Source organism: Crocodylus siamensis, chromosome 1, assembly GCF_052110815.1.
Source record: "Crocodylus siamensis isolate JL-2025a chromosome 1, ASM5211081v1, whole genome shotgun sequence".
In the NCBI taxonomy this organism is placed as follows: Eukaryota; Metazoa; Chordata; order Crocodylia; family Crocodylidae; genus Crocodylus; species Crocodylus siamensis.
Window position 1 is genome coordinate 210,124,948 of NC_143395.1, and position 24,765 is coordinate 210,149,712.

Here is a 24,765-nt window from a genome sequence, read left to right on the forward strand (position 1 = left end):
ATTCCCACCTCCAAAATAACTGAACTGACTGGTGTCTTTTTCTATAAACTAGAGAGAATGGGTTTCCATGGTCAGTGAAGTATAAGTATTAATTTGAGACAGGAAACAATCAGAAGTCAGATAAAAAAGCTATAAAATGGGAGCATGGGATCACCCAAATGGGCTCAGTGGATGATCCTGATGAGATACCTGATGTCTGCTGGATTTGGAGGCACGGTCTTGGGGCCTGTCTTTTGAATTTGTTAGTACAGCCGTTGGATCCTCCACTGAATTAAGCCAATACAGTATATGACCCTTTGTGTTTTATTTGTAAAACTCTGCCTCAAATGTTTGGCATTTTTCCTTGATTTTCATTTCATTTTGAAAAGTGCACAGTTCTCAGTTCAACGGGCTAATGTATTAAATATAACTTTTATATAAATATAAATATAGTTTATTTTTATAAATCATTGTTCAATGATCATTTTATAAATCGTGTCAATCAGTAAATGAATCATTGCTCATTTACTAGTTTAGGATGCACGGTTTGAAGGAACATTTTCATAGCATTAGATTTAACTTTTTTTTTTTTTTTTTTTTTGCATATAATGCACATCTTTTTCCCTCAAACCAGCTGGGACTATTTTGCATGCACATTATATGCAAAGAAAATGCTTCAGCTAGGTATAGATACATGGCAGCTAGGGCAGAGGGGCAGAGTAGTGGCAGCATTCATTGTGCTGATTCCCCCACCACTCATCAGGGAGCCATAGGACTCAGCAAGAAACCAGAGAGTGGCAAGGGAATCGGTTCTGCTGTCTGGCTCCAGATGGATTTCCTCCAACCTCCCTGCTTCTATGCTGATTCCCTTACTCTCTGGGTGTACACTGGCTCATGTACAGTTCCTTGGCCCCCTGCAGAGCCAGGGCGTGGTGGAGGAACCAATGAAGAGTAAGGAAACAGTGCAGGACCCATTGCATAGGCAGAGTGTGACAAGAGGGACCCAGCACAAAGTGACCAAGGAGTATAGCATGTGGTAGGGGACAGACACTGGGTGGGAGGCACAAGGAGGGTTGGGAAGGGGATGAGTAAGTGGCATGGGGATGCCTGCTCCCTTGCCACTTACCATCCCACTGCTTGCCCCCTGCTGCTGTTTCCACCACAGTGCTGGTAGGGTGTGAATTTACGATGACCCCTGCGCCTCCCCCCCCCCCCCAAAAAAAAAAAAAAAAGATTCTATACAATGAAAACTATAACTATCTTACAGTTTTCCATGTATATAATCTAATTTTGCAGGGTCTTCTTAAATTTGAAGTAGTCTTGGACTCAGGTAAATGCAGTATATATACCAACTGAGGTAAAATAAACCTACAAGTATTTTTCCCTAAATCTCATTTGTCTCCTGGAAAGAGAAAGCTCCATACTCTGGATGTAAGAAGAGGGTTTTTTAGATGTAGATGTGAAAGAGTTAAACAGATCAGTTTGAAATATGATAGGTCCCCATCTGCCTCCCTTTCAGTTGGCATGATTATTTCATCTATCTATGCTAGTGATTGTCAGTCAGGGTACCATGGCATCCTGACATGCCTTGAGATCCTTTCAGTGGTGCCACACAAAGTTAGCACTATTAGGTGTGCAAACTCAATTGACAAGATAAACCCAGAGATTTCAAATAAGAATCTGTAGTGTCAAAAATGTTCTAACCTGTTGTGGTCTTTCTGAGTTTTGCAGCAGAAGAATTGCTTTATTATTTTTCTGTAGTAAAAAAAAACAAGTGAAAACAAAGCTGGTATTTTTCAAGGGGTGCCTTGAAGCTAAAAAGGTTGAGAATCACTGGTCTATACCCAGGGTATTTTAAGACTTAAATTTTGGAGAGACCATGCTTTTCTACGTGAATCTTGACTTGTGTTCATGTGTCCTGTGAGATCATTAAGTTAAATTCTTTAACCTTTTTCTACCGGTGCTCAGATGACCGGAGTAGGGACTGGATCAGCCCCCGCACTGGTCCCCCCTCAGGCCCCAGGGGAAGCACACCTAGGCCAAGGGTCAGTGAGGATCTAGTCAGGGAACTTCTGGAGGGACTGGGCGTATTTAAATCAGCTGGTCTGGACAATCTCCGCCCCAGAGTGCTGAGGGAATTAGCTGAGGTCATTGTGGGACCGCGGCATGGCCGTACAAGCACTCATGGTGCTCTGGCGTGGTGCCAGAGGACTAGAAGAGGGCCAGTGTGGTTCCCATTTTCAAAAAAGGGAGGAAGGAGGACCCGGGAAACTATAGGCCAGTCAGTCTTACCTCAATCCTAGGTAAGCTTTTTGAGAGAATTGTTCTGACACATGTCCACAAGGGGTTAGCAGGGGAGGTTATGTTTAGGGGCAACCAATGCGGGTTCGTTAGAGGCAGGTCCTGTCAGACCAACCTGGCGGCCTTCTACAACCAGGTCACCAAATCCTTAGACGCAGGGGTAGCAATGGACACAGTCTTTTTGGACTTTCGGAAGGCCTTCGACACTGTCTCTCAGCCCGTTCTCATTAAAAAACTGAGGGACTGTGGTGTTGACACCTACGCAGTCAAATGGGTCACAACTGGCTGGAGAGTTTCACCCAGAGAGTGGTGGTGGACAGGTCATTTTCAGCCTGGAGGGATTTTGTAGAATCATAGAAGCAGGGTCGGAAGGGACCTTGTAGATCTTCAAGTCCGACCCCCCACCTGGGCAGGAGAAAAACTAGGCTCAAATGACTCCAGCCAGGTAGTCATCAAGCCTCTTCTTAAAGACCCCCAGGGTAGGAGCCAGCACCACTTCCCTTGGAAGTTGGTTCCAGATCCTAGCTGTCCTGACAGTGAAGTAGTTCTTACGGATGTCTAATCTAAACCTGCTCTCCAACAACTTGTGGCTGTTATTCCTTGTTATGCCGAGGGCGCAAGGGGAAACAGTGTCTCCCAATTCCTTCTGGTCCCCCCTAGTGAGTTTATAGATGGTCACCAGGTCCCCCCCCTCAGCCTTCTCTTGTGAAGGCTGAACAGGTTCAGGTCCCACAGTCTCTCATTGTAGGGTCTGCCCTGTTGTCCCCGGATCATGTGGGTGGCCCTCCTCTGGACCCTCTCAATGTTGTCCACATCCCTCCTGAAGTGGGGTGCTTAGAACTGGACACAGTACTCCAGCTGTGGCCTGACCAGTGTTGCGTAGAGGGGGAAGATCACCTCCTTGGCCCTACTTGAGATGCACCTGTGGATGCACGACAAGGTCCAGTTAGCCCTGCCAGCTGTGACCTCGCATTGTCGACCCATGGTCACCTTGGAGTCAATAATGACTCCAAGATCCCTTTCTGCCTCCGTGCTCTCAAGAAGGGAGTTTCCCATCTTATAAGTGTGCTCCTGGTTACTACTGCCCAAGTGCAGCACCCTGCACTTGTCAGTATTGAAAAGCATCCTGTTTTTGTTAGCCCACCCCTGCAGTCCATCCAGGTCTTGTTGCAGTCTTTCCCTCCCTACTAGCATGCTCACCTCACCCCAAATTTTGCTATCATCAGCAAATTTAAACAGGTTGCTTTTCACCCCGTCATCCGAATCACTGATAAAGAGATTGAACAGCACGGGCCCAACGACCGAGCCCTGGGGAACTCTGCTGCCCTCTTCCCCCCAGGTGGAATATGAGTACACCATCTGAGTACAACCCTCCAGCCAATCTGCAATCCATCTGACTGTGTGGGCATCAATGCCACAGTCACCTAGTTTTTTAATGAGGATGGGGTGGGAGACAGTGTCAAAGGACTTGCTGAAGTCCAGAAAGACTACATCCATGGCGACACCTGCATCCAATGCTTTTGTGACCTGATCATAAAAGGCAATCAGGTTGGTCTGACATGACCTGCCCCTAATGAAACTGTGCTGGTTGCCCTTGAGCATCATCCCTGAGGCCAGCCCATCACAGATGTGCTCCTTGATGATCTTCTCAAAGAGTTTCCCAGTTTCCCTAGGATTGAGGTAAGACTGACGGGCCTATAGTTGCCTGGGTCCTCCCTCCTCCCTTTCTTAAAGATGGGGATCACAGTGGCTATCTTCCAATCATCTGGCACCTGGCCCAAGCACCATGAGCTCTCGTAAAGCCGTGCCAAGGGCCCTGCAATAACCCCTGCTAGCTCCCTCGACACCATGGGGTGGAGAGCATCTGGACCCACTGATTTGAACACGTCCAGCCCCTCCAGAAGTTCTCTAACCTGGTCCTCCCCAACCTGAGGTCTGGAGGCGTTCCCCTCGAGTCCATCTTGCATCACGGTGGGGAAGTCCCAGTCCCTGCACAAGAAAATGGAGGTGAAGAATTGGTTAAAGAGGTCTGCTTTCTCCTCTGGCACAACCACCAGGTTGCCCAGCGTATCTTGCAGGGGCCCCACGTTTCCCAGTGCTTTCTTCATCCTCCCTATATATTTGAAAAAGGACTTTTTATTATTTTTGATCTTGGACGCTAGTCCTAGCTCTGTGTCCACCTTAGCTTTCATGACAGCCCCCCTACAGGCCTGAGCAGAGGAGGTATACTCCTCTTCGGAGATACCAGCCCCCTTCCACCCGTTGTACACTGCCTTTTTGGCAATCAGGCATTCCCAGACACCCTTGGTGAGCCAGGGGGACTTTCGGGCACTCCTGCCCCCCTTGCTTCTTGTTGGGATGGTCACCCCTTGGGCCCTGAGTATCGTCTCCTTAAGGAACTACCACTCATCTTGGGCACTGAGTTCCCCTGCCCTTGAGAACCCCAGCGCCCTGTTCAACATCTTCATCAGTAACTTGGACAAGGGGGTAAAAAGCACCCTGTTCAAATTTGCTGACGACACTAAGATGTGGGGGGATGTGGGCACGCTAGAAGGAATAGGTTACAATCGGACCTAGACAGGTTATGGGGTGGGTGGATGAGAATAGGATGGGATTCAACACTGACAAGTGCAAGGTGATACACCTGGGGAGGAAAAACCAGCAGCAGACCTACAGGCTGGGGAAATCCCTTCTCTTCAGTGCAGAGGCAGAAAAGAATCTTGGAGTCATTATTGATGCCAAGATAAACATGGGCCGGCAGTGTGGGGATGCAGTCAGGAAGGCCAACCGCACCTTGTCATGCATCCACAGATGCACCTCAAGCAGGTCCCCCAAACGCTACCAGGAGTGACCAGGAATAACAGTCACAAGCTGGCAGAGGGTAGATTTAGGCTAGACATCAGGAGGCGCTACTTCACTGTCAGGGCGGCTAGGGTCTGGAACCAACTTCCAAGAGAAGTGGTGCTGGCTCCTACCCTGGGGGTCTTTAAGAGGAGGCTAGACAATCACCTTGCTGGGGTTGTTTGACCCCAGTACTCTTTCCTGCCATGGCAGGGGGTCAGACTCAATGATCTGCTCAGGTCCCTTCTGACCCTACTAACTATGAAACTATTTCCTTGGGAGAGACTCTGTAGCAAAAATTTACAGAGCAGCTCTGTGGAACTCTTACCACATTCATTGACCACAGTTTCTTGGTATCAGCTTTCACAACTGATGATCAGCTTAGCTAAGCAGTCCATCGTCTGCACCTCAGGCAGGTTAAAGCCATTTCTGCTATGACTCGTTGTTCAAACATTTCAGGCTCCTTGCCCAGTAATTCCTCTGTGGCTTATTGCCTGACTTCCTGTCCCACCCAAATCCAGGTTTAATTGCATGTAATGAGTATTCCATTTCACTTTCCTAACGTCTGCACAAGTTACTTAAATCAAATCCCCAAAATATTAAGGACTCACTGAAAAATGCAAATCGTCCAATCCCATGTACTGTTTTGCAGATCTCTTCACCATTCCCCTTTGTTGTTATGTATTTCTTTTGTCTTCAAAGGTAAACTTATGCTAATGTTAGTCTTGGCATAAAATCACTTATCGGACAACCCTCCATTTTGTGCTGCCTCTTTCTGGAGCAGATAATCAGGACGGAGAAAAGTAGACCAGTTGAGACCTGTCCCATTAACTTATAGAATAGTATTAAGTACTTTGAGTTATTTTTCCATTCCTGGCCCAGTTCTTCATTGGACGGGGTTGTATCAGGTGAGAATCCAAGGGAAGGGAGGTTGTAGGCTTGTCCATCTTAGTTTGGAAATGTCCTTTGGTCTAAAGCGCTGCAGTCTTTCTTCTTAGTGAAGTATGTCCACTGCAACCTCAGAATGACAGAAATCCCTTTGTTCTGCATTGCTTCCCATTAAATTGATATCTGTCCCCCATACAAGATGCACTGACTTCAGCATAACATAATTTTGTGTAGTTCATTGTGTGAAAAGATTGATCTTGTGGGAGCTGAGAAAGCTGGAGCAGAGAGAGTATTGTAAGAGGAGTAGTGCAACTCACTTGTCTGGTATCCTCTTTGCAGCCAGCCCTGGGGAAGAACCAAGCTCCCTTTCGGCTGCCACAGACTCACCTGCTGTTTGAATGCCTGAGTAGTGCTGTGAGTGCAGGTGAGATCAGAGAAACAGCAGGACACAACATGTAGGCTTAGGTTCTGATGCCCTGTATAATGTGTGTTTCTTTTACTCACCAGGTTTTGCCCAGCCAAGCACTCTTTGGCTCCCCTTCATGGAAGCAGCAGTTACCCTCATCTATCAGCTAGCAGAAGGGCCTGAGGAGATATGTGCTCAAATCCTGAAGGATTGTAGCCAGAAAACTCTGGATGGGCTGCTGGACCTCCCAGGTAAGGGAACAAGTGAGGAGATGGGGATCTTCCAGGGGATGGCAGTTTGGCAGTGAGAGGAGAACTCAGATAATTATGGAAGTAACTAGATTGAAAAAGGGTGGAGGTACCAGTGGCCTGGGCCTCCAAAGAGTAAAGATGGGCTAAAGAGAAGTTGGTAGGAATCCTTCATAATTACTGGGGGGAGGGGCAGCAGTATTCAGGGAAGATGTCTAAACCCTAAGCCCTTTTCTCTTAGCAGAGCCAGAGGCTTCTCCAGGCAGCATCCCTGGTGGCACCAGTGCTCTCCCTACCTTCCTGCTGACGCATCTCATTTCTTTGGTGGGACATGTGGCGTTACAGCAGGTTATGTATTTGGAAGGGGCAGTGAGCACAGAGCTACGCAGGCGCCGTGTCCTTCGGGAGGAGCAGGAAGCCACGAAACGTGCTGCCAGCAGCACCAAAAAACAAAGTGCCAAGGTGGGAATGGAGCCCCTTTGTGTGCTTATCTCAGTTTGTTGGAGCCCCAGCAAGCTTCTACGGACAGCGATTTTGTAAGGGGGTGTGGCATGAAGACTTAAGAGTTGAGTTCACATTTTCTCCAGTCCCAACCAATGCTCAAACAAGGTGCTTAAGATGGTACAAGTCATGACCATGCTCATTAAAGATTCTCTCTTGTGTGCAGAGCATCAGGGGATGAACCCTAATGTCCTGGTTGTGGTCCCCTTTTTTTCTCCTTGCCCTTAGTTAATTTCTGTCACCTGCTTTCCCATCAGCTCATGACTCCTTTGGTTTTGAAGCTACTCTGTGGTTTGCCTGATGCTGTCTTTGGCAAAGCATTTTGGAAAGCAAAGCCGGGGGGGAGATTGTGCTGAAAGAAAAGGATTTCCTGCAGCCTTCATTCTTAGTGGTTAAGTATTCCTGTTTTGGGGGCTGTCTCAAATTACAGAACAACATTTTTTATTCTTAAGCCACTTCTACTAAAGATAAAAAAAATATTAGGGAAGAGGAAGAGGGAAGGGCTGGCTCTCTGACAGCCTGCCAGGGAGCAAAGCTACAGCCCAATAAGGACTTGGAACTGCAACTGCTGCAAGTTATCAGAGCATACTGTTGCCCCATCTAAGGGAACTGTTGCTGCTGCCCCTATGGCAGCAACAAGCTGTCAGACATAGTACAACATAGCAGTATGAGTGTACATGCACTCACAGCCCCTTTGCTGAAGCGTTAGAAAGTCACCACAAAGACACGTTTTCCAGCCAGTAGGCAGTAAGAGCATTTGCACTGCCACAAATGCATATCTGTCCATGATCTAAATCAACACATTATCACTCATTTATCATATAAAGGTGAGATTACCACAGGACTTCCTGAGGAACATCATCTGGATGCAGTGTAACTTTTTGTCCTTCATACAAAGGTCTTATCTTTTGCTTGTGGAGTTCCCCATGTTGCCTTGTCCACACAAACAGCAAGTCAAAGACCACTTTGTTCTCCTCACCAGTCAAGGTGACTGGTTCTTGGGGTTTTCATGTCCATTTTTTTTCTGTACGTGTTAAAATAGCTTGCCATAGCTGTATCCTGTTTTATTCCAACTGGTCAGTATGTATGGGCTTCTTTAAATCTTTCATACTGATGTTCCCTTGTCATAAAAAAAATTCGATAAGCCCCAAGGCTTATGTCATAATTACTGCTTTTACTTGAATACCATGCATACTTTACAGCAAAACTGCTCCCCAGAACTGGAGTACATGTTTCAAGTGAGGAAACTGATTTTTTTCTGCCTGAAAGAGGAGCACCTTGCTTTGATTCCTGCTCCACAGTGCAGCAGCATTACTCTTCAGACAGCTGAGGGAGTCAGTTGATTTAATACCTCATTGTTTTTCACTCCACAGGTATTAATGATGGTTTCTCCTCTTTAATAGCTTTGATGTTCCACTAATCAAGCTAACTTTTTTAGGGCACTATTTCTGTATGCTAGCTGCTCCTAGTTTCTCTTTTCCTGTTTCATAGTCCTGGGGTCTCTGGGTTTTTTCAAAATCATAGATCCACTCATGAAGGCCAGTCTTCAGCAACAGGTAGGGTTTCAGCTTTTAGTTAAGCAGGAAAGGAAAGGAAAGGTGAGTCAGCTGAAGATTAGGCTCTGTCCCTGCTCTATGCAGCCATAACTGTGGAAAAACCTTTCCCCCCCCCTTATTCTGCTTGCTCAAAAACAGTATGCTTATCTTATTTGGGGCCTATCATATTAAAGACAATGCAATATATTCAAATCAGAGGGGACAAATTGGTTATGCAATTCTCCATTCATTTGTTCTTTGAAATAGTTGTCATTTTGCTGTCATATCTATAGCTCTACTTTTGTGTGCATGGAGTTTTAAGAATAAGTTAGAGTTAGACAAATGATAGTTTAGGTTTTACATATGAATCATCCTGCCTTGAGTAGGGGGTTGGACTTGATGGCCACCTGAAGTCCCTTCCAGCCCTACTTTTCAAGGCAGGTACCTCATGGGGGAGGGGGCTTAGGTGTGCATGGTTCTGAAATTTTTCCTAGTGACTTTCTTGTCTCTGTACAGAACACAGGTAATGAGACCACTATGGAGGAGGATCTGGGCCTTGTGGGAGCCTCAGCTGATGACACTGAGGCAGAGCTCATTCGTAATATCTGTGAGACAGAGCTGCTGGATGGTGAGTGTGGTCCTCACCTCAAAAGGAGGCACTCTTTCTTCAGGTGATTCCCTTTCCAATGCCGTGGACCCCATAATCCAGAATGAGAAATACTCATTTCTTAGAGGAAACTTTATAGTTTCCTTGGAGGAAAATTCTGTAGAGTTTTCCTTCAGTGTAAACTTCTAAAATATGTTTTGTGATCCTGAATTTTATGGCATTCTTCCAACCATAAAAATGGCAGGGACACCACATTTGCATGGTCTAATAGGCCCTTTGGACCAACTGAGTAATCCCACTTAAGGAATATCTGAAAGCTGTGCTGTCTCTTACATTGCTTTTCCTCCATTTCTGCAGAGAAACAGCTGTTCTGTACCTTTATTCCACTGGTGCTCAAGATCTGCAATAACCCTCTGGTCTACAGTGACCCAGCTCTCTCAGCTGCTGCAGCACTGGCCCTTGGCAAATTCTGCATGATTAGGTAATGCCTAGACTTGTGACCATAATGTTCTTCTCTACCTTGCTCACTTTCTAGTGCCAGAATATTGCCCTTTAGCAGTTACTTTGTTTCCAGGGCCACAGCATCCTTTGCTAGAAGGGACAGAATGACAGTGCCTTTGACTCTGTTCTTACAGGATCCTCTGGATAAAGTCTTGTTTTTCTCTCCCCTGCTCTCATCCCCTCAGCGCTGAGTTCTGTGACGCTCAGTTGCGCCTCCTGTTTACCATGCTGGAGAAGTCCTCTCTACCTGGTGTGAGATCCAACCTCATGATTGTAGCAGGAGACCTGGCTATCCGTTTCCCCAACCTGATAGAGCCTTGGACCCCGCATTTGTACGCCAGGTAAAGCATCACCATGTTATGGGAGTGGAGGGAAATAAATATCTAAGGGAAAGATTGGGCCTTTGGGAGATGAGGAGGTTGCAGTAGCCTTTGTTTGAGGAGATTGGGGCAGTGGGATCTGGGGAACTGGAGATTGTGGAGGACAGGCCTGAAGGAGTATTTGATAACTTGGCTCTTTGGAAAGGAGCTGGGCAACCTATCATCCCCCTCTGTAATTAAATTTATTTCTCAGACTGCGGGACCCCTGTCATGATGTAAGGCAGATTGCAGGGCTTGTGATGACTCACTTGATCCTCAAAGACATGGTGAAAGTGAAGGGACAGGTGAGCGAGATGGCAACTCTGCTCATAGACCCTGAGGAGGAGATTGTGCGGCTGGCTCAGAATTTCTTCAGTGAACTCTCCAACAAGGTGAGAAGTATAGCCTTCTGAGGAGAAAAGGAGTGGAGAAGGGGAGAGGAGGTTGTTGGTGGTTGAGGGATCTGAGCAAAACAAGGAGTCTTGGAGAGTGGGGCTAGTCTCCAGATTGTGTGTAGCCAAGGAGGCAATGTCTGTAACTTTTGTGGATTGTTTGGGCATCTGCAGAGGGAATAATACAGAAACAACCTCAACCTGGTATTGTGGGAATTGACATCATCTATGCAGAAGATAGTGGCCTATGTCTACAAGTAGCTGCCTCTGCCATCAACAGCTCTGAAGACAGACAGCATCTGCCAACACCAAGCCCCTGGCATGCATTCACACTTATATTTCTGGTAATTGAGTGGCCTTACTATAGGAGCTGTGTGCCAGAGTGCAAGGTACATTCTGGGAACACACAACCTGCTGACATGACTGTACAGATGACAGGACCTTTGGCATTGTCAGACTTCTCTTGTTTGGAGTGCTGCTTGAAATCTTCAGTGCCATTGCACCATGTGCACTCACCAAAACACACTCTACTGAATGATCAAGAGAATCTAACTTATCTCCTGAAAGGTACCAATATGGCCATTTTGGCTTTGGATATTTCAGCACCTCCCTCCACATTCAGAGGGATGCTCCATATCCTATGTTTGAGATTTATTTCAGCTTCACCCAGAGTCACCATGGCTGTTCAGTCTCTATAGCAGAAATCAGAGACAAAGGAACCATCCTCCAGGTGCCACTTTCATCCAGTTAGCACCTGATCCTCAGACAACATCCAGCAGCCTATGATGAGGGTAGAATCCTGAGAATTTCCCTGTAGCAGGTGTCAGCAAAAGCATGCTTCTCAGTTGACATGCTGTATCCATTCTATTTCCAGGAGGGCAGACAAAGTGTAGAGTCTCTTCCAGGGATAATGAGAACCTGTACATACACACTAACCTTTTTTTCCCTAATGGTCCTGCCAGCAAATGAAAATAGGAGACTCGACCAACTCAGTAAGAGGTCTTACTCCTCCAAGTATATGGTTGAGGATTGCTAACTACCAGACTGTCCTGGCCTGTTGCAGGTCTATGAGAAAGTTACAGAACTGATGAAGTCCCAGCAATATTCACCAGTATGCAAATTGCTTCTTGGCAGGGAGAGCCCCCTAGGAAATGGTAGCCTGCCAATGGTAGCTTCTTGCTCCATATGCACGTCTTCCACCCTGAAATGGGAAGTGTTACAGTGCACTCAGGATATGTAAACCCTGTGCTGCCCACTCATTCCCCACCAAAGCTGCTTGGCCTGGTTTTACCCTGCACATGTCCATATCATCTCTGACTGGCTAGCCCTGGATGTATAGTGATCTCTAACTAAATCTAGTTTGAATTTTTATCTTCTCATAACCCCCCACCCCTTCCACTTCGTTATCACAGACCCTTTTCTTTGAGGCATGTTGTCTACCTGCTGTCCTTCTTGGAGTTGTGGGCAACTTAAAGACTGTGTGACCTGAGAAAAAACTGAGGAGTAAGGAACATGCCCTTACCCCTATCCCCTCAGCATAGAAAATGAGGATGGGTATAGCTATTGTCTGCTATACAGGTGTTGCTAGGGTTTTAAGTCTCTAGGTTCAGGTGCTAATTGCTGTTTCCCACCAGCCAGATTCCTAATCAGGAGCTTAGTCTTTTATGGAAACAGATGGTTTGAATTTGTCAGATCTTACCATAACAGAAAGATGTCTTGGCCTGAGTTAATCCCACCCCTATTAGCAGAACACAATCTACTAGGTTTTTCTAGTGTGAAGTTTGGGACATATCTCAACTGGAACTGTGGTGTAATTTTTATTTGAACTTCTGAATACAGATCACTGATCATTTCAGTTAACTCTGTTGCTTAAGTAGGCAAGTGAACCTAGCAGTCAAATCTACATACAACCAGATGCTTCTGTTAAGAGAAGACCTTTGCAATAGATTAGACAATCAGTCTGATGGATTTTTTTCCACCCTGTCTGTCCACATATTTGATTACCATTTACAACTCAGCAGCTTCAGCCATGCTAAAAGGCCCTTTGAGCTAAGGGAATGCTCTCATACATGTCTGGAACCCCTCCCCACAATATTTCTTGTCTGCTTTCCTTTGTTTTGTTTTCTTCTAGTTATGGTCTAGCATCCCAGGAGAACTCAGCCAGCTTGTGTACTGACCAACCTTCAAAAGCCGATGAGTGGCACAACCCTGCTAAACAGCTGGGGGAGTAGAGAAGAACAATTCATATGGGAAGCTCAACCCTGTAGCTTGGCGCAAACTGTCCTTTAAACCCTTCGTTAGTGTTGTCATGTGCTTATTTTGTCCGTCTTTGCAGGGTAATGCTATCTATAACTTGCTCCCAGATATCATCAGTCGCCTGTCAGATCCAGACTGTGGTGTAGCTGAGGAGTCATTCCGCACCATTATGAGGTACTTTTTTCCACACCATTATGAGGTATATTTTGACAAAGGGCTTTGGTCTCTCTCTAGATAAATGCGTGCGCACACACACCTGCTTGTACAACATGCACGCTAGATCTGGAGGAAAAAACAGTAGTGGCATATATTCCAGTCACTGTTAGTTCAAGGTTTTTTTTTTACATTTAGATTTTGAAATGGGAACTGCAACAGATAGGATTACCTGTAGCCAGCAAATTGGGGGAGGGGCAAGAGCAGCTGTAGTCAGACTCCCTCAGTAATCAAAGTGGTCTGCCACTTGCTAAATCCCATGAGTTTTTGTTCCAATCCTACCCACATTGCTATAGGCAGTCTTTTCTGCTGCTGTGCTGTTATAAGAGGGTACAAATGGGCATACATTTGAAAATCTGATTTGCGGAGCAGATTTATGCAGATGTGTGCCCCCCAGGGAGGTAGGGAACAGAGTACTGAAGGATACCAGGGGACTGTAGAAGTGTGTAAACATTTTGGGGAAACGCTTCAAAATGAAATACTTAAACATGTTTCTGTTTTATGAGGATCTCTTTTGAAATATTTCTTTGGTCATTTTTGGAGCACTTCTTCAGCTTTGCAGATCCTGTACCCTTACTGTTTATGGAGTGCTTCAAATACTGCATTTATCCATGGCCAGAGACTCCAAAAATTTCAGTTCACATTTCTAATTATTTAGGCATCTGTATTCCAATCATGTTCCATCATTTACTTTTTGAAGAGGATTTCCCAAAATATTCAGATTAACCAAAGTGACCAAAATGCTGGCTTGCATCCATAAATGCTTCTCAAGCAAATCCCGGGACGTCATTCTCCCCTTATACTCAGCCTTGGTGAGACCACAGCTGGAGTACTGCGTTCAGTTTTGGGCTCCACAATTCAAAAAGGATGTGGAGAAGCTTGAGAGAGCCACGCGCATGATCAGAGGTTAGGAAAACAGACTTTACAATGACAAGCTGAGAGCCATGGGGCTCTTTAGCCTGGAAAAGCGTAGGTTCAAGGGTGATCTGATGGCCACCTGTTAGTTTATCAGGGGTGTTCACCAGGATCTGGGGGAACATTTGTTCACCAGAGCGTCCCAAGGGATGACGAGGTTGAAAGGTCATAAACTACTGCAAGACCGCTTCAGGCTGGACATAAGGAAGTATTTCTTTACTGTCCGAGCCCCCAAGGTCTGGAACAGTCTGCCATCGGAGGTGGTTTAAGTACCTACTCTGAACACCTTCAAGAGCAAATTGGATGCTTATCCTGCTGCGATCCTATGACCCCAGCTGACTTCCTGCCCTTTGGGCGGGGGCCTGGACTCCGAGGTCTCTTCCAGCCCTAATGTCTATGAAATCTATGAAAACCAATGGAAGTCTTTAGACAGAATACGTGCAATAAGGCATTCAAAGTAAACTGTTTATAGCTGGATCATGTAGAACATTTTGAACCTTTGTTACCTATCAAATCAGATCCTATTCCTTAAGACAGTTGTTCTCAATGTTTTTGAATTCCATGACTTCTTTGAACTGGGCAGCACCCTGGTTGAGAATAGCTGTTGTGCTGCCTCAGTTCACTGTAGTGGTTCTTAATCAGGATGTTGCTACTGCTGCTGCCACCAAGTGAAACTGCCACACATGCCTAATGCAAAGCCAGATCAGGGTGTGTTGTGGTATAAGTGTGACCTCCTGCTGCACCTTTTTACCAGTCCAATCCTGCATGCTCCTCCTGGAAACAGGCTTACAAGTCAATTCTGTCTAGCAGCAGCGGCAGTGTAGCAACCTGAAAATTTATCTGTCCTTCCCTAGGCTACTGCACTGTCACTGCGGCCAGGTGGAATAGTCCTGTGCACCTCTGTTTCTGGGAGAAGTTTGCAGAGCTGGACTGGGAAAGGCTTCAGCAAGAGCCGGTACTCCTGTCTGCATTAGGCTTAAACCTAATGTAGGCAGAAGTGCCCACTCATGCCACAGTTGCTTCCTAATCTGACTTCATATGAAATGCACAGGACGGTTTTACCTGGCAGTGGTGCCTGTGTTGCAGCATTCCTGAAAGGGTCTTGTAGTGCCCCAGCTGAGAACTACTGTCTTAAGAGCATTGATATTTAATGCATAGAGAAGTTGCAACTATTCTTTCTAGGGACCTGCAAAGTAGTCACATAGCCTTCAGAGAGGATGAACTTGAGAGCTCAGGTAATCTAGGCATAGCCTCAAAATTACATGCATAGTTTGCTTCAGGTTTTTTCAGTAAGGGTAATGATATAGTCCATGAGGGGGCAAAAATAAGATCACTGCTGTGGATGAGCATAGAAACTAAATTTCTCCTCAAAGTATTGAGAGTATGCATAGAATCCACTGTGAGCATGCATGCACCTAAGCTCATGGACACTTTGGCTTCCTGGTGCCCATATAGTACAGTGCACCTTTCCCTCCCTCCCTCCCTTATGCCAAGGGCATAAAAACAACACACCTCCTTGGTTCTTTCTGCTGCTTCCTGGCTTCAGATAGAGCATTTCTTTTACCCTCACCAAACCCAGGTTTAGGCAGGAATTTCATTCCTATGCTTTTCTTACCCTTTCGTTAGCATTCTTTCTAGTAGCTGTCACTTGATACCAGTTTTTGTAAAGCAAAGAAAACCTTTTTACTTTTTGTGCTATTGGCCTTTCCTAGCCTAGGAAAGTTTGTGGGCTGTGGAGGTGTGAGGAAGTTGTTTTTTTTTGTTTGGCTTTTTTTCCTTCTCCTCATTTGAAAGGATTAGGCTTTGTTTTTATTTATGGCTGATTCTAGATGTCCGGCTCTTAAGTATCGTCCTTTCAAGAGTTAGATTATATTTACTAACAGTGGTCACTAAGCATACTGTGTAGAAAACTCCCATGTTCCAGGGATGTATTCAATTTGTAAGTCATCTTGCTTCCTGAACCAGAAATGAGAGTAGTGGGACTTTAGATTTCCCTTTGCAGTGCATCTGTAGGCTCTGGTGTCGTGCCCTGGCATTCAGGACCCCTTCTACATGCAAATATTCAAAGAGCCTGGGTTTTGTGCCCCAAAGACTGTTATTGTAAGTAGCAAAGAAGTCAGCCCCTTTTGAGAATAAGTCCAAAACAATGTCAAGGGGAAAATTCAGGACTCTAGAAAAGAAGTCCTAGCTGCAACTGTTATTACAACACCCCATAACCTTAAGCAGCATCAAGATTCCCAGCACCAGTTTTATCAACTCCAAGACATGGAGTGGTAGAAAAAGCTCTGAGCATCAGCTGCCACCATTTATTCTGCCTGTTATATCACCCTGCTTCATAGCACCAATGTATCTCCTTTCCTTGTGAGAACTGGAGTTGTTGCTGCTCTCCACAACTGTTTTAGCATTAATAGTGGGCCTATTGTGGCTATTGGCACCAGATCCTAAATTAAAGCCCCCTTGGGCACTAGCACCCACCTCGCCGCCTCTTGAATTTCCCTTAACATCAGACCTGGTCACAGTTGAGGAAAAAAAAGTGTAGATATTGCCCTGGACTCCCTACCATTCAAGACAAGTTCCTGGCCCACTTATGCTGATTTTCACTTGTTCAAGTTGTCAGCAGTAGTCAGAATCTGCTTATGCTTTTGTCATGTGGCTTAACTGAAGGCTGCTTAACAACTATTTACTTTAGAAAGACAACCTTTTAATACAACTGTTATATTTCCCCTCTTGATCAAGCTCTTTCTTTAGCATCATGGAGATGCCCAGTGTCTGCATTTTCCCCTTCCATAGCAGTCTTGAAAGACACCTCCCTGCTGGACTGGGGAGAACAACTGGGTGTTCTCACCAAAAAGTGGGCAAATGCCCCAGTAAAACAGAAGTGCTTAACTTTGGGAAGGCTGACTTCTGCAAACTGAAAGAACTGGTCAGTCAGGCAATTGAAGGCCATGCCCTCTCCTTGCGCTCCCCCCCCAAAAAAAAAAAAAAAAAGGAGAGAGTACATGACGAATGGTCATTGCTCAAAAACATAATCCTTGAAGCACATGAAAAAGCCACCCCTTCTCGCAAAAAATGCAGTCAACAAGCAAGGAAGCCCCTATGGCTGAATAAGGAACTGTTGGACCTCGCTGAACTCAAAAAAGTAGCCTACACCAGCTGGAAAACAGGAAGCATTACCAAAGAGAATTACTCTGCACTTGCCTGTACCTGCAGAGAGTGGTCGAGAAAAGCCAAGGCACAAACCAAACTTAGGCTTGCTATGGGGATCAAGGACAACAAAAAGTTCTTCTTTAGATATGTGGGAAGTGGGAAAAAGAACAAAGGCAATATTGGGCCCCTGGGAGATCCAATGGGGCAACTGGCATCAGATGCCCAAGGAAGGGCTAATCTAAATTACTTTTTTGCATCGGTTTTTCACCCTCCCACGAGGATCACACTGCCAGGATCACAAACCAATTTGGGAGCCAGTGAGGAGCCCAAAATTGATGTGGATCGGGTGAGGGAACGCCTTGAGAAACTGGATATTCACACGTCCGCGGGCCCAGACAGAATGCACCCAAGGGTCTTGAAATAGCTGGTAGACATCATTCCATCCCCTTTGGCCAGGGATATTTGAAAAATTGTGGTGATCGGACAAGGTTCCAGATGACTGGAAAAAAGCCAACGTGGTCCCTATCTACAAGAAAGGGAGGAGGGATGAACTGTAGAACTATAAACCAATCAGTCTGATGTCTGCCCCTGGAAAAATTCTGGAGAAAATTGTCAAGGGATCCATTAACACCAGACTAACAGAAGGCAAGCTTCTGAATGCCAGCCAGCATGGCTTTGTGACTGGCAGGTCTTGCCTGACTAACCTCATCTCCTTCTATGAGCGGGTAGCACATGCCCTGGACAAGGGAGATGATGTGGATGTCATTTAACTGGACTTCAGGAAGGCCTTTGACATAGTTCCCCATGACGTCCTCATGGTTAAGCTGGGGAACTGTGACCTAGATCATCATACGGTCCAATGGCTAGGCAACTGGCTATGGGGTCGGACCCAAAGAGTACTAGTTGAAGGGAACAAATCAACATGGCACAGTGTTACCAATGGAGTCCCTCAGGGCTCAGTACTCTGGCCAGTATTCTAACATTTTCATCAACGATCTAGATTCAGGAGTCAGATGCGAACTGGTCAAGTTTGTAGACAATACCAAATTACAGACTCGGCAGTGCTACACTTGTTAGCACAATGATCAAAAGGGACTTGGGGGTCTTGATTGACCACAAGATGAATATGAGCCACCAATGTGGTGCAGTGGCAGGCAAAGCTAACTAAACTCTGGTGTGCATCCACTGATGCATCTCAAGCAAAACCAGGGAAGTCATCTTCCCACTTTACTTGGCCCTGGTGAGACCGCAGCTGGAGTACTGCATCCAGTACTGGGCCCCACACTTCAATAAGGATGTGGAAAAGCTTGAGAAAGTCCAGAGGAGAGCCACTCGTATGATCCAAGGCCTGGGTACTTTTTCAACTAGCACAGGAGACAACATAATCCCAATTGACTATTTTGCATGGTCCCAGGCATGATCTTGCATTCTTGCGCAAGATGCACTGTTATTTTAATTTGGTCATTTAAATATCATGTGTCGGTCCAGCCAAGCTTTTACAGTCATCAGTGAGCACTGAGTGATAGAGGCAGGCTGGCCTGGCTCCACTCCTTGTTACCATGTGCAGCTCCCAGATTGACTGGAGCTGCGTGCCACCAAGCAGCTGAACCTGCCTGGGGTATTGAGAATCTGCCTGGGGTACTGAGTTCCCCAAGGGCCTGCTGCTGCTGCCACTGGCAGTAAAGGTTGTACGCCATGGGAGGTGGTGGGGGGGAGCGCATGGGAGGGGTCCCCACAACCTTCTATCCTCCCTCACACCCCACAAACCCCACACCCATGTCCTGGCCACCTGAGCTCCATGCCACCCTGCTGAGCATGGGCCCTGGGCCTTGCATTCCTGCCAGCCCTATGCTTCATACTCTTGCCCAGCTACAGCTTCCCCCTGGTCCACTGCCACTTCCCTACCTGGTGCCCAGACCAAGTGCTGCAGCAGGGAGCCAAGGAGGAGGCGCTGGAGGCTGGGGAAGTGGAGCAGGTCCCCCAGTGGCTGCAGCAGTGGCAGCAGCAGCCCCACCTGGAAGTTATCTATGCTGGCTGGGGTCAGGACGGGAGCAAAGCATATAGTCTCAGCAGGGTTCAGTTAATTGGTCGGTATCCCTACTGGATGGAATCACCTGGTAAACTGAATCTGGCCTGCAGGCTATATTTTGCCTATCTGTGTTCTAGCAGCAGCAGCTGCTGGAGCAGTGCCCAGCCTAGGGACTGCAGTTAATTCCTTGAGGGCCATGTGTAACTGGCAGACCACTAGTTGGACAGCCGTTGTTTAGCTGAAAATTTTTATTTGTTCAACCCTGTGTGGGCTGCTTGCTTCTTTCTCTTTTTCCAGTTTGACTCTTGAAAGCATACCTTTCCAATGTCTTACTCTGCCTTCATCTGGAGGAAACAAGTCTTTTTTTTTTTTCCAGTGACAAGGCTTAGAATGCCCGTGCCCTGACTTCTGAAGAAAGGAGCAGGATTGAGTGAAATAGGCCACCAGTGTGGCTATATCCAATGGCTGTCTTTTTCACTTCCTTTGACTCTTCTGCTCCGTGCCCCCAGTTTCTCACCACCCATACACAACACTTCTGCAGAGGTCAGGATTAAAAATCTTGGCTCACAGTTTAACCATGCTTACAAGATCACAGACTTAGCTGGTACTACATTTTTGACCCCCTAAACTCTTCCTTTTTTATGCATCACAGTCACAAGCCTTGCTGCTTCCGTGCTGTAGTTTAGTAGTGAGTAGCTTTTATGCAATTCTGTTCCAAGCCCTTGTGAAAGGTTGAAGATTTAAAAAAAAAAAAAAAAGTCTGATTCAGAATAAAGTTAAAATGCCTATGGTCTTCCCTTTTCACAACAGCAACCATTGGCAAGCTGAGAATTCTAGTAAGGTGCTAGGACCTGTATGTGGTCAGAGTTTACCTTGGAAATTTTCCCTTTAAATTTTGCATTCTTTTTAACTCCTGCTTCTGTGGTATTCTTGTTCTGGATTGGGGAAATAATGGAGGTCTATCTTGGAAGTATTTGGGATATTGCCTTTTTTTTACTTCCTTATGTTCATTTGAGTTCTTTCATGTGGGGAAGGGGAGAATGGACACAGGCTGGTGTCACAGGCCACAACTTTAGTTATACTTTTGTTTTATTTCCTTTTACACTAGTAGCTGTGCTGCACTGAGATTGCATAGGTACCCAGGAAAATTATAAATGCAGAGCTGTGCTGGCAGCTGTTCCTGCTTTCAGCTGTAAAATAGTTGTACTCTGTTCTATGGCTCTGCCTGTAGGACTGTACACCTGCCCCAGCTTGTGCCACTAGGGTAGTTGCAGACACGCTGCAAGAGTGTGAAAAAGCGGGAAATTCCCTCTCTGTAAACTTATCCTTTTCAATCTTTTTCCCGACAGGCATCTTTTCTCCTATATCACAAAAGACAAGCAAGCAGAGAGCCTGGTGGAAAAGTTGTGCCAGCGATTCCGGACTGCCAAGTGAGTTGCACTGTAAATTTTCCAGAACAAAAGAGCTAGTATAAGTTTTGTGACTGCCATCAGAGTAAGCTTGCTCTTATATGGTGGTGAGAGCAAGCTTCTATTCCACGGCTCACATGTTATTTCGGCAAAGCTTGCTTTGGGGTTTGGGACCTTCCTTTCCCACTTCAAAAAAGGGCTAATGGTATTTTGAGACTAGCAATGGTATCTGAGCCTGTTACTCTGGGGTCATCCCTCAAGCTTCTAAGGAGGTTGTATCATTGGAGCAGAGTTTGGTTATAGTGGTGTTTAGAAAGGAAATTATCCCACCCAAGTCTGTGTGAACCACAGAAAAGGTCCTTTCTATAGCTTTTTTTTTTTCTCCACGTCCACTTAATGGAGTTCTGTATCATTTGTTAGTAAATTGCCCACCCATTCACTAAGGGTTCTACACCTTCCTTGGTCTTCCTCTTACTTCTGATATGCTTGTCAAATGCTTTTATTATTGCCTTGTATGGCTCTTGGTAGTTGCATCTCAGTTCATGCCTTAGCCTTCCTGATTTTCTTTTTGTGTGCCTGTGTAATACACTTATTTCTCCACTAGCCAGCTGACTGTCAAAAATGACGGGGTGGGGGGAGCAGGTGGGATGGAGCCCTGTGCACCTGTGGCCACCGCTGCCATCACCTCCAAGGAGAAAGGCGGGGGGGAGGGCAGGGCGAGGCTAGCTCTGGCGGCCTTGGCCTCCCCCCTCTACCCCTGCCCCCATCATCACCACCTTCAGGGAGCAGGACAGGGGGATAAGGGCAGCAGTGCTTGTCCCCCCCGCATTCTGTCCACTCCATTGCCGCCGCCTCCAGGGAGCAGAGCTGTGCTGGCCTCACCCTCCCTTCCCCACTCTGTCCCCTGTGTCCCTGCCATCATGGCAGCGCTTCACTGCACTGCCACCTCCTTTCCAAACATTTCTTCACACTCTGATTGGCTGTTTGTTAGCCAATCAGAGCGCAACTAAAGCGTTACGGACAGATAGACAGACAGATTAAGGCTTTTATAATATTAGTATGACCAAGTTTCCACTTTTTGTAGGATTCCTTTTTGAATTTCATCTTTAGAGAGGTTTAGCCTCACTAGCTATTATTGAATCTATCCTCCATGAATGCATTTTTATAGTACCCTTTTTAACCCGGATTTACTTTGTTTCTACAGCCTCCTATGACAATGAGTTCCGCAAGTTAACTATGCACCATATAAAAAGTAATTTCTGTTGTTAATTTTAAATCATTCCCCTACTGCTAATTTCAGTGCATGCCCCCTTAGTTCTAGTATTCAGGAACTTGGTGCATAGCAGTTCCTTATTCATTTTGTGTACACTTGTCTTGATTTTATAAACCTCCATCATATCCCCATTCAGCCTTTTTTTCAAATTGAAGTGTCCTTCCACAAAATCAGGAAGAGAATTGATTTTGTGTGGAAATTCCCCTAGTATCTTCTGCAGTGAAAACTGATGCAAACAGTTCATTTAGCTTCTCTGCTATGGCTCTATCATCCCTAAGTATACCTTTTGCATCTAATGGTCCCACATGTTCTCTTACTGCCTTTCTGAAGTATTTTTTAAAGTTTTTTTTATTGTAACTTGTAGCATCATTCAGTTATTTCTGTTATTTTTAGTTATTTCATAGAATCATAGGGTTGGAAGGGACCTTGTGAGCCATCCAGTCCTGCAGGACTGCTACTCCTAAATTGTCCCCAACCAATGCTGATCTACCCTCCTCTTGAAAATCTCCAGTAAAGAAGATTGCAGTTTCCCTGGACGGATTATTCAACTGTCTTGCTGCTCTAGCATTTCACAGAGAAATCAACATAGAAATCAATGTATCTTACAATGTTAGCAGCTGGTTAGTACATCTCCTCTTAGTGCATTCTTAATGCTCACTCAGTTTCATAGTTAGTAGGGTTGGAAGGCACCTGAGCAGATCATCAAGTCTGACCCCCTGCCATGGAAGGAAAGAGTACTGGGATCAAACGACCCCAGAAAGGTGATTGTCTAGCCTTGTCTTAAAGATCCCCAGGGTAGGAGCCAGCACCACTTCACTTGGAAGTTGGTTCCAGATCCTAGCCGCCCTGACAGTGAAGTAGCACCACCTGATGTCTGATCTGAATTTACTCTCTGCCAGCTTGTGACTGTTATTTTTAGTCAATCCTGGTAGTGCTCGGGGGAACAGAGACTCCCCCAGTGCCTGCTGGTCCCCTCTGACTAGTTTGTAACAGGCCACTAGATCCCACCTCAGCCTTCTCTTGTGAGAATCCTTTTCTGCCTCTGTACTGAAGAGAAGGGATTTCCCCAGCCTGTAGGTATGGTGCTGGTTCTTCCTCCCCAGGTGCATCACCTTGCACTTGTTGGTGTTGAATCCCATCCTGTTCTCATCTGCCCACCCCTGTAACCTGTCTAGATCCGATTGTAGCCTATTCCTTCCTTCTAACATGCCCACATCCCCCACACATCTTAGTGTCATCAGCAGATTTGAACAGGGTGCTTTTTACCCCCTTGTCCAAATCACTGATGAAGATGTTGTACAGTGTGGGCCCGAGGACTGAGCCCTGGGGGACCCCACTGCCCACATCCCTCCAGGTTGAAAATGACCCATCCAACACCACTCCCTGGGTACGGCCCTCCAGCCAGTTGGCGACCCATTTGACTGTGTAGGTGTTGACACCACAGTTCCCCAGTTTCTTAATGAGAACGGGGTGAGAGAATGTCGAAGGCCTTCGGAAAGTCCAGAAAGACTATGTCCACTGCTACCCCTGCGTCTAAGGATTTGGCAACGCCACCAGGTTGGTCTGACAGGACCTGCCTCTGATGAACCCATGTTGGTTGCCCCTAAGCATAACCTCCCCTGCTGGCCCCTCGTGGACATGTGCCAGGATAATTCTCTCAAAAAGCTTGCCCAGGATCGAGGTAAAACTAACTGGCCTATAGTTCCCCGGGTCCTCCTTCCTCCCTTCTTTGAAGATGGGAGCCACATTGGCCCTCCTCCAGAACTGAAGCAGCACCTTTATCCTGCTTGGGAAACTTGTAGATATACTAAATCTGTAAGGATCCTCCCTGGAATAACAGACTGATGGTCAAGATTTTTTCAGCTAGATCAGACACCAAGTTTGAAAAAGCAGTGCTCCAGTCCCTGTCTGACCACTGCAGCTGGAGCTTCTCATTCTTGCAGTGATGAAGGGGATGTTGTTTGCCAGTCTTTAACAGTAGTATCCACACTGATGCATGCCTAGAATGACTGACCCGTTCTTTTTAGATGCATTTAGATTGCATCCAACAACATGTTTTTCATCCCTGCTTTATGTGGGGTCCTCACTCTCTGAATTCTAAGGAAAGGAACTGACCTTTCCATTCTTTATTCCGGCATGTTGGCATGAGCTACATACATGGCCTCAATGGATGTTGCTGCTAAGAAAAGTCCTTTATTTTGTGCGTATCTGCAATGGTATGCATGCAGAGTACTGTATCCCAAAGAGTCATAATTACTGGTTCAAAGTTGCTATTCTGTTCTCAGAACAGCAGCTGAGAAAGTTGCTGGTCTGTTTGACATCTTTTGAAGACTAGACAACTTTCTGAAATAAACAGTTTTGTCCAACAACTGTCATTAGGCTCAATACAGAGGTAACTGGGTGACATTTAATGGCTCTGTTAGGCAAAGAGGTCTATCAGGAAGTAAGTCCAGAAGGGGCTATCAAAATTCATGAATCTGTGCATTCAGTTTTAACTGAATTTGTAAGTGTGCATGAGCATCTGGAGCCATGTGTGTGTTCCTTTACACTGAAATTAATGTGCAGTCTCTTCTTGTTTTCCCAGAACTGAGCATCAGTTTCGGGACTTGTCTCACTGTCTTACCTTGCTTCCACTCTCGGATCGTGGCCTCCACAAGATGCAAGAAAACTTTGATTGCTTTGCTGACAAGCTGCAGGATCCAGCTGTCTATAGCTGTTTCCGAGCTACATTGAGCCGACTTCACAGGGGAGGTACCAAGCCTGAGACTAAGGTGAGGACCAGTGAGAGGGAAATCTCCAGACCAGGAAGATTAGGTCTGACTTCAAGCCGTACTGAGTTAATGGTGCAGGTTTGAGAAGGGCAAAGACAGGATGGCAACCAAAGGAAAACTACAAGTCTATATTCAGTTGTTCCTAGAGTACAGTGAAGTATTACAGAGCCTGAATGATACCCACCATAAGAGAT

The 24,765-nt window shown here is 46.1% G+C and overlaps 1 protein-coding gene across 2 annotated transcripts in view; it reads left to right on the forward strand.

Annotated features, from left to right (window-relative positions):
* The window catches only part of NCAPD2 (non-SMC condensin I complex subunit D2), a 52,113-nt gene that overhangs the window by 26,375 nt on the left and 973 nt on the right, over nucleotides 1–24,765 (forward strand). Inside the window, exons 18-27 of one of the 2 annotated variants that reach the window (XM_090054637.1) lie at nucleotides 6,349–6,433; nucleotides 6,517–6,666; nucleotides 6,905–7,125; nucleotides 9,216–9,327; nucleotides 9,664–9,787; nucleotides 9,993–10,148; nucleotides 10,381–10,558; nucleotides 12,894–12,988; nucleotides 20,468–20,548; nucleotides 24,385–24,571. In XM_090054637.1, the coding sequence (XP_089910763.1) occupies nucleotides 6,349–6,433; nucleotides 6,517–6,666; nucleotides 6,905–7,125; nucleotides 9,216–9,327; nucleotides 9,664–9,787; nucleotides 9,993–10,148; nucleotides 10,381–10,558; nucleotides 12,894–12,988; nucleotides 20,468–20,548; nucleotides 24,385–24,571 (1,389 nt within the window). The remainder of the gene's footprint in view (nucleotides 1–6,348; nucleotides 6,434–6,516; nucleotides 6,667–6,904; nucleotides 7,126–9,215; nucleotides 9,328–9,663; nucleotides 9,788–9,992; nucleotides 10,149–10,380; nucleotides 10,559–12,893; nucleotides 12,989–20,467; nucleotides 20,549–24,384; nucleotides 24,572–24,765) is intronic. The other variant, XM_090054647.1, reaches the window with a different exon arrangement.